Source organism: Macrotis lagotis, chromosome 1 (assembly GCF_037893015.1).
Source record: "Macrotis lagotis isolate mMagLag1 chromosome 1, bilby.v1.9.chrom.fasta, whole genome shotgun sequence".
NCBI classification, from domain to species: Eukaryota; Metazoa; Chordata; class Mammalia; order Peramelemorphia; family Peramelidae; genus Macrotis; species Macrotis lagotis.
The window spans coordinates 704,433,569-704,449,130 of NC_133658.1; the positions used below are offsets into that span (position 1 = coordinate 704,433,569).

The 15,562-nt window shown below is 34.2% G+C and overlaps 1 protein-coding gene across 2 annotated transcripts in view; it reads left to right on the plus strand.

Moving 5' to 3' along the window:
* The window catches only part of DPP4 (dipeptidyl peptidase 4), a 109,017-nt gene that overhangs the window by 34,584 nt on the left and 58,871 nt on the right, over positions 1-15,562 (plus strand). For both annotated transcript variants that reach the window (XM_074215848.1, XM_074215849.1), the window contains 5 exons: positions 212-303; positions 405-485; positions 4,175-4,227; positions 4,333-4,405; positions 10,483-10,603. In XM_074215848.1, the coding sequence (XP_074071949.1) occupies positions 212-303; positions 405-485; positions 4,175-4,227; positions 4,333-4,405; positions 10,483-10,603 (420 nt within the window). The remainder of the gene's footprint in view (positions 1-211; positions 304-404; positions 486-4,174; positions 4,228-4,332; positions 4,406-10,482; positions 10,604-15,562) is intronic.

Here is a 15,562-nt window from a genome sequence, read left to right on the forward strand (position 1 = left end):
CATTTGATCTCTATGTACTCTAGAAACTTTTTCAGATTAAATTGAAGAGAAGAGAAATTGCTTTAATGAAATCCCTAATTCTGTAGAGAAAAAGTTATAGTTAAGAACTACTTCCTTAATCCTAAGACTTTGAGAGGTTCATTTGCCATGTGCTAATTAAATAAGTTCTAAATGACATGAAATATTAACCTTACTTACTTTCTCTCCTTAGATACTGAATATCTTCATAGAAAAGGAAATAATGTGTTGGTGTTTAATGCTGAATTGGGAACTAGTCGTATTCTTGTGGCTAACAGCACCATAGTATGCCTAACCATATACTTATTTCAAATATTGAAGAAATATTTTCCATTAAATATTGCCATTATTAGAAATTTCTGAATTTATTTTTTCTTTGTTGACAGGATACTTTGGGTTATATGTTATCTGATTATTATGTCTCTCCTGACCAGAAATTTGTGCTCTTTGAGTACAATTATGTTGAGGTAATGAATTTCTTTTAATATTGGATTAATCTTAGAATTGGGCATTCATTTAATAACATTTTTGAATCTTAATTTAAGATAACAAACATAGGTGTTGATATGTAGAATAGGCACTAAAATATCATTACTTCACAATAAAGGAAGTAAAGCCATTTGAACAGTAAAAAATAAGAATTAAAAATATTATAGAAGAAATTCTATGTAATTATAATTGCTAAAATGTAGAATGAACATTAAAAGACATAAATGAAGACTGCAAAATAAGATAAGTTAATAAAATAGGTAATTTATAAAAATAATTTTCTGTATTACCCATTTCTTCATAATTGTACTTTATCATTGCCAATATTATTCCTTTTTTTCCTCTGTTTCAGAAATCTCAGGATTACCCCAAGTACAGTGATTTACACATAAACATATATTCAATAACTCTTTTAAAGGTGTTGAAGAGATAGTATGTTCTTGAAGACAATCATCTCAAACTACTACACACTCTTGCCCTCTATCATAGATTTGCCTTGCAAATTGACCTGATTTATTTCCCCCCACTTAAAAGTATGATTCCAAACCAACCAACATAGATAAATGATTACTCGTATACTATTTTATAACCCCCACGCCCACCCACACAGACACAGACACAGACACAGACACAGACACAGACAGACACACACACACACACACACACACACACACACACAGACAATTTGTTCTGTATGTATTTTTATTTGTATTGGTTAAAATGTAAGCTCTTTGAAAACAAGAGTTGTTTCCTTTAAAAAAATATCTGCAGTACTATCACCATAGGAAATGCTTATTAAAAGTTGGTTGAGTGATTGATTCGTATTTTAATTTCCAAGGGGCATCATCTGGTAACCAGCTCACTTTATGGAAATGCTACAGTTTAGTTATATTGTCTCTTATTTTCTATTTGGTAAGAATGAAAAATTGCTAGTTATTTTTATTGCTGGTACTGGCTTCAACCCATCTGTGTTTCATGTGTTAGAAATGGAAAATGAACTGGGTCAGCCTTGATATTTTTTGGGGTGGGGAAGGAATTGCAAAGTTCTTTTTTTTGACTTAAATCTTCTGAAAGCACAGGCCCTTCCTTTTTTTTTTGTTTTTTTTTTTAAATAGTAACCTTTTATTGGTGTGGCTCTGTGGCAGTAAGAGTAGGTCAGGGAAAACAAGTGAACTGTTAAGAGTACTTCCCTTTTTCCTTTTAGATAGCAAGAAATCCAGGAAGGCCTTTGGTAAATGACCATGTTAGGTGACCTTCACCTAAGTTTGAGCAGAATATGGATCAGAAAGTTGAACAGAATAAGAAGGAAAGGATTGATTTCTCACTCCATTCCTGGGGAAAACTTCTGAATTGAGGAAATCATAGACTTCAGAGCATTTACTAACTTCTAATATTTGAACATTGTTTCAAAGTATATAAAGAACTAATCTGCAGAATTAAATAGAAATGCTTACCCAGTTGTGTAAAATACCGAACAACAGGATGTATAAAGTGCTATTCCTTCTTTTCCTCTAGTCTAAATAATACTAAATGTTTATTTTTCTCACCAAATTTGAATTTGCCATCTTCATGTGACTTTTAAATAGTTCTTTCTTGAGTTTAATTGAATTGGATTTAAACTTTGGAAGGTTCCAGCCTCTTTAAACTTTTTCATATAATTTCTTTTTTTCCCTCTATTAAATATTTTAAAATTTTTTCCCCTAATTATATGAAAAGATAATTTTCAACATCCATCCTTTTTTTCTGATTTTTTTTTTTTTTGGTAAGGCAATGGGGTTAATGACTTGTCCAAGATCACACAGCCAAGTTAAGTATTAAATGTCTGAAGCTGGATTTGAATTCAGGTCCTCCTGATTCCAGTGCTGGTGATCTATCCCACTGCACCATGTAGCTGCCCTAATAGTCATACATTTTCAAGCTTTTGAGTTCACATTTTTCTATAACCTTCCACCTTCTCCTGATCTCACCCCCCCCATTACCCCTAGCAGCAAGCAGTCTGATTTACGTTGGACATGTGTGTTTAATATGTTTCAATATTAGTCCTCATAATTTTTCCCCTAAAAATGTGTCTGAAAATTCTAGTTCACTAAACTTTTCTGATGCTATTATATATTCTGCTGAGTTCAACAGCAAATAATGCCATATAGCAGCCTGTTTGGATGCTTCTGTTATTAATCAGTGACTTGTATATAGTTCAGAGATATCTGGAGAAGGAAATGGCATATCACTCCAGTAGCTTTACCAAGAAAATCTCAAATGCAGTCATGAAAAATTAGACACAACGGAAAATGACTAAACAACAACATTAATATACCCAGTGCTGAGGTTGTAAAAGAAATGAAAATCTTTGCTATAAAAGAGATTATATTTTACTTGGGGTGGGGTGAGGGTGGAAATATACACATATACACATCGACAAAATATTTACAACGTAAATTGAAGGTAAATTTCCAAATGAGGAGAGAGCTAACAGGGAAATGAGGAAAAGATCCAATAGGTAGTTCTTGAGCTAAGTTTTTAAGAAATTCCAAGAGATAGTGGTGAGAAGGGTGTGCATTTTGTGCATGGGGAACAGGCAGTGTAAAAGCATTGAAATAGGAACTTGGGAATCCATAAAGAAGATTAACATGAGTATAGTTCTTTATTATAGACACCAAAAATAATTTTTAAATCAAATTATTCATGATAACATTTTATAGCTGGAAAAAGCACAGCAATAGTAAGCTTTGCATAGATTCGCATTTTTCTGAAAATTTCTGTTTTCAATTGCCTTTCATTAACTATCCCCTAACCACCCCCCCCCCCCATAAAAAGACAGTGAGCTAGCTAGTGGCTCAAAGTTTCCTGAAATTTTACATCTCTAATCAGGACCCTGAAGAGATAATTCTGAAGTTATGTCAACAGGAAGAATAAGCTAAAGTAGTTGCATTGAATTTCCCAAAGATTTGTGAATATAATGGGTCATGCAACTATTAAAAGATGAAAATATGTGAGGTTTATTATTGTTATGATTGTGATTATTATTATTATTATTATTATGTAAATTCAGGGAAGTTTTTAAGGAAGCTACTCATTTGTGACTCAGAAAAGACCAGACTTGTCATCTGGGAGTCATAAGCGGAAACATCTTGTGTCCATATTAAGCATCTCCAATCCCTGCAAATGAACAAAATATCAAGTAAACACTTAGGAGACTTCATGGCTATTAACAAAGCAGAATCAAATGTGCCAAATATATGGCCAATAAGTGCTAAATTAAAAAAAATCATCACAGGAAAAATAAACTTTTTATCTATCTTATACTTAGGTGTTATTTACAAATTAAAATATTCTGAGCCAGTATTATTTTCTTTAATTTTTAAAATTCTACTGAACTTCATATATGTTTGGAAAGCTTAAAAGTGTTAGGATATGGATTTAGGAGACAGAATTTTTTTAACCTGCTAATATATAATTTTCCTTCCAAATAGAGCAACTATTAAAAAGATGAGACACAATTTTAATAATAACAATAAGGAAATTCTAGGATAGGAATTTCTTTACATTCAACATAGGAATTATTTATAATTTAAGATCTTGCCTACTTAGCTTGTCAAGAATAGGTGAGAAAGATCTTTTGGTACACAATGTCATTAAGTCATTAAAAGGTTTCTGGTTTCTTTTACAGACTTGGAGGCATTCCTATACAGCTTCATATGACATTTTTGATTTAAGTCAGAGGTCAGTAATTTTATATAAAATTCAGTAGGGGTTAATACTGGTTTTAGAGAAGAGATTATTGTGAATCATAATTATTGTTTATTGTTTATTTCATTTTTCTTCTAGAAAGGTGATTGAAGATGAGAAAGTTCCTAATTTGACACAGCAGATCTCCTGGTCACCAGTTGGTCACAAACTGGTTAGTAAATGCAAATGTTCTTTTATTGGCTAATGTTCAAAACCTTGCAGTTAATTTTGACTCTTTCCCTTCACTGAGTTTTTTAAATTTTCCCTCCAAAATATCTGCTTTCTCTCTCTATTTCTATTATTACCACCATAATACTTATCACTCAGCTGGATTACTGTAACTTGGTTCTCTTTTCTCCTTCTTCCATTGCATTTTCTAATCATATGGATCTATAGATCTACTCATGAAATTTCATTTGCTCAAAAATCATTTGTGACTCTTTATCTGTTATAAAAAATTCAAACTCCTTTGACTAGAATTCAACTCCTCTCCAATCTGATATCATACCTAAGCTTTATCTCATATTATTCCCATCCTCATAATCTCAATTCCATCTAAATTAGACTATTTGCCCAACTCCAAACACCCTTGGTACATACTAAATGTCTTTTTTACTTAAGTATCTTTATCCATATGTCTAGCATGTCCTTCTTGCTTCTGTTAAATACCAGTCCTTTATATGATTTAACTGGGAAACTAGTTCCCTCATGAGGCATGCTCAATGAGGCAGTTAGGTGGTATAGTGGATGGAGCACAAGACCTGCAATCAGGAAGACCTGAGTTCAAGTGTGGCCTTAGACATTACCTGCATGCCCCTGGGAAAGTCTCTTAGCCACTATGTGCTTCAGTTTCCTCAGCTATAAAATGGTGTGATAATAGTACCCACCTCCCAGGGTGATTGTGAGGACAAAATCAGATAATAAATGTAAGCATTTAGTGCCTGGCACATTCATGTTATGTAAATCATCATCATCAAGCTACCCTTGAGTCTCCTAATTGTTGTTGCCTTCATGGACCTTATGGAACTCTTCTACTCTCTTATGTAATATTATCTTATCATAGCTGTTTATATTAGGGAAGGGATTGTCTTCTCTGGTTTCAACTCCACTAGTGGTTCCCCCTCCTCCTTGCTTATTAGTTTTTTTTTTTAATTACTCCTCATGGGTTTATAGTTGTTGAATGATTTGAATGTCTTACAGTAATTGTCCTAGAGTGTTGTACTTTTAGGTCATTTAAACTGAGTTTTCCCTCATAGGATTACATTTCTAGATCTGGAAAATACCCCCAAACTACCTCATCCAAGTTCCTCATTTTACAGATAAGTAATGTTGTCCCTGGGGAGGTGTTAGGTGCTTTTTACCCAAGAATAAATAGAATTTATCACATAGCAAATGAACCTTGGTCATCTTTCTCCAGAACTTGTGCTGTACCATCACTGCAGAAGCAGAGAGGATCAACCAATATTCAGGGTAGTTTCTGATGTTTATTTGATTAATGGATTGTGGCATGGCATAGTGGATAGAAAATTGGCTTTGAAGAGAGGAAAAGCTGGTTTCAAATACAATCTCTGAAACATAACTGGTTGTGTGACCTTGGGCAGGTTCTTTAGTGCCTGCTCCAAACAGCTCTCTGAAACTATGAGTTACAGAAGGTGCTTGCCTTCATTGGTAGAGGGAGCTTACTTTTCCAGGAGCTCCTCAAAGCCAATAAGCTCATGGGTCTAGTTCCTATCTCTGTCACCACTGCCATTATCAAATAATTCTTTATCAAGTGACCAGTTTTTTGGCTTTTGGATAGAAAAGTCCATTACTTATATTCATGAGGATGATAATAATGAAATAATATCCTAAAGTTATAACATGCATTTGGAGAAATTTTAGTAGAAGAGAAAGTTTTAAAGAGTTGAGTATGTAATTTAAAAAACCCACAAACAAATTAATTCTAAAACAAACCTTAAAGAGGAGTATTTGAAAATTTAAGGTGAGATCAGCTAAATTGAATTTTTAAAATTTAATAAAACAAAGATCTATTAAGTACTGATGGGAAAACTAGAGAGCATTTGGATAAAAAATTTTTGATCTAATTATATACTATGAATTACAAATGAACAAATGAAAAAGTAGAAAAAAATGATGCCATAAAAAAATTAGAGAAAAGTGTAATTTTAATTTATGACCAGCAGTGACACCTTAAGAGTATTATACATAATTAGCATTTAGAAATGAATGGCCTTTGAACAAATAAAATAAATGCAATTAAAATAAGATTAAATTTTATTCAGCCCCACAAACATTTATTTATTGTTTGTCTTTCATTTTTTGTATTTATTTTTATTTATACATACATTACTAAAATATTCTTGTTTCAAGAGTAAACATAATACCCCTTCCCCAACAAAAATATAAAACCTCATGAGAAATAAAGTGAAAGAAAGAGGAAAAAAATGTGTTTCAGTTTGTGTTCTGATACCATCAGCTCTGTCTTGGGTGGATCATATTCTTTCTCATAAGTCCATCACAGAAGTTACTTCCATATTTTTCCACAGTTGCTGTTGTGATTATAATTCCCTTTATCCATTCCTCCCTATTACCATCTATTATATTTTATCTATCCTTTCACTCTGTCCCTTTTCAAAAATGTGCTGTGGGGCAGCTGAATGCAGCAGACAGAGCACTGGTCCTGGGGCCAAGAGGCCCCAAACCCACATCCCATGCCCCCAGAGACCCAGCAACCACCTGGCTCCGAGGTCCTGGATAGGCCACCCAATCCCAGCACCTTGCAAAAAGTAAAAAAGAAAATCCAAAAACATTTATTAACATTCTATTGGGCATTTAGAATTCAGCGATAAGAATGAAAGTCCCTGTCCTTAAATGGAGAGGCGTGAAGAGAGTTAATTCTAAGCATGTGAACCCACTTATGCAAAGTCATGGATAAAGAAGATTGGAGTGTAGGAGGAAGATCTAGTAGGTTAATTTGCCTAGGTTAGAGAATATCTGAAGAATAGGAAATAAGATTGGAAGTTTATCTGGGAGCTGGATTATGACAGACTAGAGTGAGGATTTCATATTGAATTCCAGAGGTAATGAGGAACCATTGAAGATTTTTGAGTACATGTTATAGATAGATATGTTTTTAGAATATTACTTTCATAACTGCAAAATGGATTGGAGAGGCTAGAAAATGGATTTCAATGTTCTTTCAGTAGCCCAAGTGAGAAAGCCTTGAATCAGTATTGTATGAATGAAGAGAACAGAAGGCAAGAGATAATGTGAAATTTGGATCAACTGATTTTAAGTGGTGGTTGAGAGTTTAAGAATGAGTCAAAGATTCCTTTAATGGCAGTAATATGGGTTAGCAAATGGATACTAGAGCTATAAACAGAAATGGAGTAGTTTTGAGAAAGATTGGCTTTTTTGGAAAGATGTAAGTAAGGGGTTCCTTTTTGGACAGGATGAGTTTGTGATGCCTTTGGAACATCCAGTTTAAAATATCCATTAGGTAATTGATATTGCACAGATGGAACTGAGGAGAGAGATATTTGGATTTGATTGATATACTTTGTAATTGCTTGTGTATAGATAAAGATTAAACTAGTAAGAGAACAAGAATTCATCCACAAGACTACTAGAAACAATTAGCAATTTTAGCAAAGTTGCAGGATATAATATGAACCCTCATAAATCCTCAACTTTTCTATATATGACTAGCAAGATACAGCAGGAAGAGCTAGAAAGAGAAATCCCATTCAAAGTAACCTCAGACAATATAAACTACCTAGGAGTCTGTTTGCCAAGACAGACTCAGAAACTATTTGAAAACAATTGTAAAACACTTCTCACACAAATTAAATCAGATTTAAATAACTGGGAAAATATCAACTGCTCATGGATAGGTAGAGCTAATATAACAAAAAAATCACAGTTCTACCAAAACTAAACTACCTGTTTAGTTCCCTACCAATCAAAATTCCAAAAAATTACTTTAATGAGTTAGAAAAACTTGTAAGTAAATTCATATGGAGAAATAAAAAGTCAAGAATTCCCAGGAAGTTAATGAAAAAAGTGCAAAGGAAGGGGACTTAGCCCTACCTGATCTAAAATTATATTATAAAGCATCAGTCATCAAAACTGTTTGGTATTGGCTAAGAAATAGAGTGGTGGACCAGTGGAATAGACTAGGTGCAATAGCAGGAAACTATTATAGTAATCTGCTGTTTGGTAAACCCAAAGAATCCAGCTATTGGGATTAAAAACTCTCTCTTTGATAAAAACTGCTGGGAAAATTGGAAGTTAATATGGAAGAAACTTAGATTAGACTAACACCTCACACTCTTTACCAAGATAAGATCCAAATGGATACAGGATTTAGAAATAAAAACAATACTATAAGCCAATTAGAAGATGAAGGACTAGTTTACCTGTCAGATCTATGGAAAGGGAAGCAGTTTATGACTAAGAAAGAGATGGAGAACATTACTAAAAACAAACTAGATGATTTGGATTACATTAAATTAAAAAGCTTTTGCACAGATAAAACCACTGTAACCAAGATCAAAAGAAATGTAGTAAACTGGGAAACAATCTTTACAACTAATGATTCTGACAAAGGACTCATTTCTAAAACATACAGAGAACTGAGTCATATTTTTTTTAAAAAAGTCATTCCCCAGTTCACAAATGGTCAAAGGATATGCAAAGGCAATTTACAGATGAGGAGATCAAAGCAATCTATAGTCATATGAAAAATTGCTCTAAATCATTAATTATTAGAGAACTGCAAATTAAAGCCTCTCTGAGGTACCACCTCACACCTCTCAGATTGGCCAGTATGACCAGGAAGGATAATGATCATTGTTGTAAGGGTTATGGGGAATCTGGGACACTGAGCTGTGAACTCATCCAACCTTTCTAGAGAGAAATTTGGAACTATGCCCAAAGGGCATCAAAAATGTGCATACCCTTTGATCCAGCAATACCACTACTGGGTCTCTACCCTGAAGAGATGATGAAAAAGGGTAAAAGCATCACTTGTACAAAAATATTCATGGTAGCACTGTTTGTGGTGGAAAAGAATTGGAAATCAAGTAAATGTCCTTCAATTGGGAAATGGCTTAGCAAATTGTGTTATATGTATGTCATGGAACACTATTGTTCTATTAGAAACCAGGAGAGAAGGGAATTCAGAGAAGGCTGGGGGGATTTGCATGAACTGATGCTGAGTGAGATGAGCAGAACCAGAAAAACCCTGTACATCCTAACAGCAACATGGGGGTGATGATCAACCTTGATGGACTTGCTCATTTCATCAGTGCAACAATCAGGGACAGTGTTGAGCTGTCTACTATAGAGAATACCATCTGTATCCAGATAAAGAACCATGGAGATTGAACAAAGTTCAAGGACTATTCCCTTTAGAAAAAAAAGCAAACAAACAGTTATCTTATTGTCTGATCTTGTTATCTCTTGTACTTTTTTGTTTCTTCCTTAAGGATATGATTTCTCTCTCATCACACTCAATTTGGATCATTGTACAACATGGAAACAAAGTAAAGACTGACAAATTGCTTTCTGGGGCGGGGAGAGGGAAGTAAGATTGGGGGAAAAATTGTAAAACTCAAAATAATCTCTAATAAAAAAAAGAGAGAGGGAACAAGAATTAATGAGATCACCAAGGAAGAGAATACAGAGGAGAGAAGAAAGTCCAAGACTAAGATGGAGCTTCTAGGCATATCCAAACTTAATGGATGAACATCTAGCACAAAAGAAAATTCTTTTACATGTCAGTAATATCCCTGGTTGTCATAAATATCAATTTAGAATTGAAAAGGGATGGTGAATTTGGTGAAGCTGACATTTGCTCTACTCTCAACAGTAAACACAATTATATAAGAAATAAAAACCTTAAAACCACAAAACTCAAATAAAAAGTATTTGACAATGTTGATATTTTCAAAGCACACATCCATGCTTTGACTAAAGAAAAATTACTAAACTTTGAGGACATGAAGTAGAACATACTTCATCCATCAATATTGTATTTATTAAATCTACTACATGGCAAATGCTGAGGATATAATTACAAATAATTTAGCAATCCTGCCCATCCTTGATTCATGCAGCTAAGTAGCAGTTTTGGTTTTTCCTATATTTTTATTAGGATTTTTACCCCCCATGTTTTTAAAATACATTTGTAATTTAAAGAACTGAGTTAAAAATTATCTTAATGCATTATTGTTATTGTTTTTATAGGTATATGTTTGGAATAATGATATTTATATAAAAAATGAACCACATTTGCCGAGTTTGAGGATCACCTACAATGGACAAGAAAATGTAATATTTAATGGACTGGCTGACTGGGTTTATGAAGGTAGTCTTTTTTTTTTTTTTTTAAGTTTTTGCGAGGCAAATTTGGTTAAATGGATTGTCCAAGGCCACACAGCTAGGTAATTATTAAGTGTCTGAGGTCGGATTTGAACTCAAGTACTCCTGACTCCAGGCCCGGTGCTCTATCCACTGGGCCACCTAGCCGCCCCAGAAGGTAGAGTTTTAAATACCTTTTAAAACCAGAAAATATGAATGCTAAAGTTAAAAGTGATAGATTTTCTTAAATTACAAATTTACATAATTTATTTATTAGGTAAATGCATAAAATACAACCCATCACAGTCTTATTTTAGAATATACAAAGTAGGTTAATATATAAACAAAAGATACTTTACACTAGTTTTCCTTAGAAATTACCCACAGGGGTTTGCTATAAAATTTTACATCTGTGGCCTTGCTGCAGACTTAGGTTTAGGTAACTTCCCAGGCCCTGGAGACAGATGATTGAACAGATTCATGTCAAATATTTTCCAGCCAAATCTAACTTAATAACAGTACTTGATAAGGAAAGAAAAACAATGTCACAACATTCCACACTGATACTGAATAAGACCTGGGGGGGGGGGGGTTGGAAACATTGGGGAAAGAAAACCAGTTTTCCAGAGAATTAGTGCCCATTTGCTCTTAGAAAAAAACCCCATAGTTTACTGCTTTTTAAATGTGGGGAAAAATAGAGACAACATTTGTTAAAATGTGGAGGTCATTAGTATCAACAGCTTCTGAAAGTGATGTTAGGGTGTTTCATGCACAGTGAGTGCGTTGATCAAATGTATAGTCTCTTTACCAGACAAAAAATTCCCAAATTCCCTTAAGACTGTTCTGAGTAAAGAGATATTAGTATATTATTATTGTATGTACACAAATGAATCATTGTTGTAAAGAACAAAGCTTTCCACCTTTCAATTGTTTGAATCTACTGTCTTCTAAAAGACAAGGAAATGTTGGAATAAAGAAATTGCTTTCTCATGAACAGATAGAGTTGAAAAGGATTTTATGGAGATCATTCAGTTCATTCCTCTCATTTGGAGAAGAGTCAGAGACCTAGAGAAGTGTAGAATACAGAGTAGAACCTTGATTTGAAGTATGATTTCTAAGATTCTTGATTTTATTCCTGGGTAGATGTAAAAAATTATTTAATTACTTTGCTTATCTTGAACAAAGCTATAACTTTTACCTATATCTAGTATAAGAATCAGTCACTTACATATATACATTTTCATGGTCCTGGCATATTTCCTTTTTTTTTTAGTTTTTGCAGGACTTGTCCAAGGTCACACAGCTAAGTAATTATTAAGTGTCTGAGGTTGGATTTGAACTCAGTTCCTCATGATTCAAAGGCTGGTGCTCTATCTACTGTGCCACCTAATTGCTACTTCTCTAGGTATATTTTCTAATGGAGTATCTACATGCTTTTCAATAGACTTTCTGGACTGATAATTTTGATTTCATGGACAGTGCTATATACTCCACCCTGTCATTCTGGTTATCCTCTAGTCAGACTTTGCACTGAATTGCAGAAACCTCTGCCTTCACTGATGTAAGAACCAGATTGTACAAACCATGTACTTTCAGAAACTTTGTGGGTATAGAAATGTGGAGGAAGGGGAGAAACTGAAAACATTTTAGGGGACCCAACCAGAAAGGCTCAATCCTAAGATAAGTTGTGGGTTGATGTCTTCTTCCCAGAAATCTTTTAGTACACTAAAAAATTTTCCACACTTTAGTATACTTCCAGAAAACTTAAATTTCTAGATTTATTTGATTTTCAGAAGCATCCTCTTTTATTAATTCACTAGAAGAAATGGTAGTGGAAATAGTGAAATCAAAGAATATGATCTTGTGGTCATATAACTAAATCTTTCAAGTGAAATTTCTCACTTGTAAAATAATGAAGTTCAATTATATAGTCAATAAAGCCTCTTTTTAGCCCTGGAAATTGTGATATGATTAAAAAATTTTGATTTGGGATGAGAAAAAGGAAATAGATTTGGAAATTTCTTTTATTGAAACCCTTCTTATTTCCATTTTCTCTTTCCTTCTCCTCAATCTTTTAAAAATCAATTCAATTCAATTAAACATTTTAATTGTCTTATATGCAGAGAATCTGCTAGGCAGCTAGGATTACAAAGAAAAGAAAGGACATTCTCTTGGAGCTTGAATGCTCTTTCTGCTCTTCTTGACATTTTTCTTCTCAACTCCATCTTCTGTTCTTCCTCATTTTTCCTTCTCCATCTTTTCTGACTCCTACTGTACTACATGCCCCCCCCCTTTTTTTCTGAGGCATAGAACTCAGACTGTATACTTATTAGTTAGCCATTTGTAAATTGGTCTGAGAATCTAATTATTTTCCTGCATAGGGAAATGCAGTCTAAATTCTGAAACCGTAGCAATTAAAGAACTTTAGAAACATATTCCATTAGAAAGGAAACCTTAAAAGAACTTAGAAGACTTTGGAACCTTCCTTCTACTCCAAATTGATTAGAATAGACTTTGAATTATATTTATTTAATTTATATTTATTTAAAACTTTAAGATTTATAAAGTAATTGCTTTACAGTCACTTTATGAGGAAGGTGAAGTGAAAATATTCTTTTCCCCATTTCACAGATGGGGAAGAGAGAGGCATTACCTTTGGTCACAGGTAATCATCAGAGCAATGATTGAACCCAGGTGTGCTGCCTTTGGGTCTAACATGTTTTTTAATTCTACCATGCTGGTGCCAGTATTCATTCCTGAGCCTTTTTTTTTTTGGCAGGGGAGGCAATGGAGTTGAGTGATTTACCCAGGGTCATATAGTGAGAAAGTGCCCAAACCTTTATTTAATCATGAGACTTGACAGTTTTAACAATATCAGATAAGATTTTCTTTTCAAATCTTAAGTCTTTGTCATTGGGAAAGACAAATAAGGTCTCTAATGAATCTTGAAAAGTTCATATTAAAAATGGAGATAAAGGAATTGGAAGATCCATTGAATGTTAGAATCTGAAATTTCCCTCTCAATATTTCTTCCTCCCCTTTCACCATTGTTATAAATGAATGAAAAGAACAACCTGCTAGAGTGAGAGAAAATTGTACATTTTATTCATGAACCTTGCAAGATATGGGTACCTCAACTGAGGCATGATTTGGTCTTGGAAATCAGGTAATTTATGATCCTCAGAAACTCTTTCCCCTCCCTCTTGGATTTTCATAGGCTCTCAGAGTTTGAGTTACAATCTAAAAGGTCTACCCATTCCTTGACATGCCCCTAACATGATTCCCCCCCATCATACAGGAATGATGTGCTAATGAACCCCTTTTGTCACTGGGGGTGTGTGGGTTAATATTCAATTACCTAATTGTACAAACTCAGTAGCATTAGGCAAACTCTTCCAGCCCTGTAAAATCCCCCTTTATAATGGATTCCCTAAGGGCCTCCCCTCCACACCCTGTGAAGACCAACACCCTACATTTCTCACAACTGTGACCCTATAATTTTCAATTTATTCAATTATGTTTCCTCCTCTCTCCCTGCCCCCATTCAATTAATCCTGGACTCAGGAAGACTCATTTTCCTGAATTCAAATCCAGGCTCAAGCAATTTAATAACTGTATGACCTTGGGCTAGGCATTTAACTTGTCCCAGTTCCTTATCTATAAAAATGAACTGGAGAAGGAAATGACAACTTACTCCAAATCTTCCAAGAAAACCCCAAATGGGAGTGTTACAAATGAATGAAAAGAAAAACTGCTAGAGAGAAAATTGTACATTTTATTCATGAACCTTGCAATATACACCTTACAAGGTAGGGTACTTCACTCCTAGGTGTGAAGCAAGAATTAGTCTTCAAAATCGGGTAATTTATGGTCTTCAGAAACTCATTCCCCTCCCTCTTGGATGTTCATAGGCTCTCAGAGTTTGAGTTACAATCTAAGAGGTCCACCCATTCCATGGCATGCTCCTAATTTGATCCCTCCCATCATAGGATGCATGATATGCTAAAGAACCCCAATCTTGACAGGGGGTGTGTGGGTTAATATTTAGTTACCCATTTGCAAAAACTCAGTAACATTAGGTCAAGTTCTCTAGGTTACTCTTGACCACTGGGGTTTGGTATCCCTGGAATGGGATTAGGAAAACTCTTCCAGTCTTGTGATTGGCTGGGCCATTCCCCCCTTTGTAATGGATTCCCTAAGGGCTCCCCTCCACATCCTGTGAAGACGATCACCCTATATTTCTCACAACTTCCTTTTGTAATGGATTCCCTAAGGCTCCCCTTCACACCTTGTGAAGACCAACACCCTACATTTCTCACAAGGAGTCATGAAGAGTTGGATATAATTGAACAGCAAATATATTTTAAAAAACATTATTCTCAGAAGAAGGCCATAGAATTCACAATTCTTTAAAAAGAGCCCATGACATTCTCTGAGGGACATTTAACTGTCCAAAGAGGAATTTGTTAAAATTAGCAAAATCTCTAGCATAGTGTTTCAAAGGCTAGAGCACTGAATTTTGAATCAGGGAGACAAATCCAATGTCAAGACACTTCCTAGCTCAAGTCATATAACTTTTTCTATCTCAGTTGATTCATCTGTAAAATGGGTATAATAACATTATCTACCTCCCAGGGTTGTTGTGAGGATCAAATGAGATAATATTTGTAAAATGTCAAATGTTATTATTTTCAGTTAATTAGCATTCATTCAAGAGTGATTTCCTCTTTCTGTATGGTAAACAGAAAGTCTATCTTATTATTTATTGCAATTTATAGCAGCCTCATAGTATGGAGAATCCTGGTGGGTAGAGAGGGGTATGGATGGGTTAGTAAGAGAAGGTGAAAATTAGAGAAGAGGATCCAGGAGAATCTTCTGTACTTGATTTAATTGTTTTTTAGAGTGCTTTTAAGTGTTAAGTTGTAGGGGATTCTAAAATGAAGAAATTGAGGATGGATGATTTACT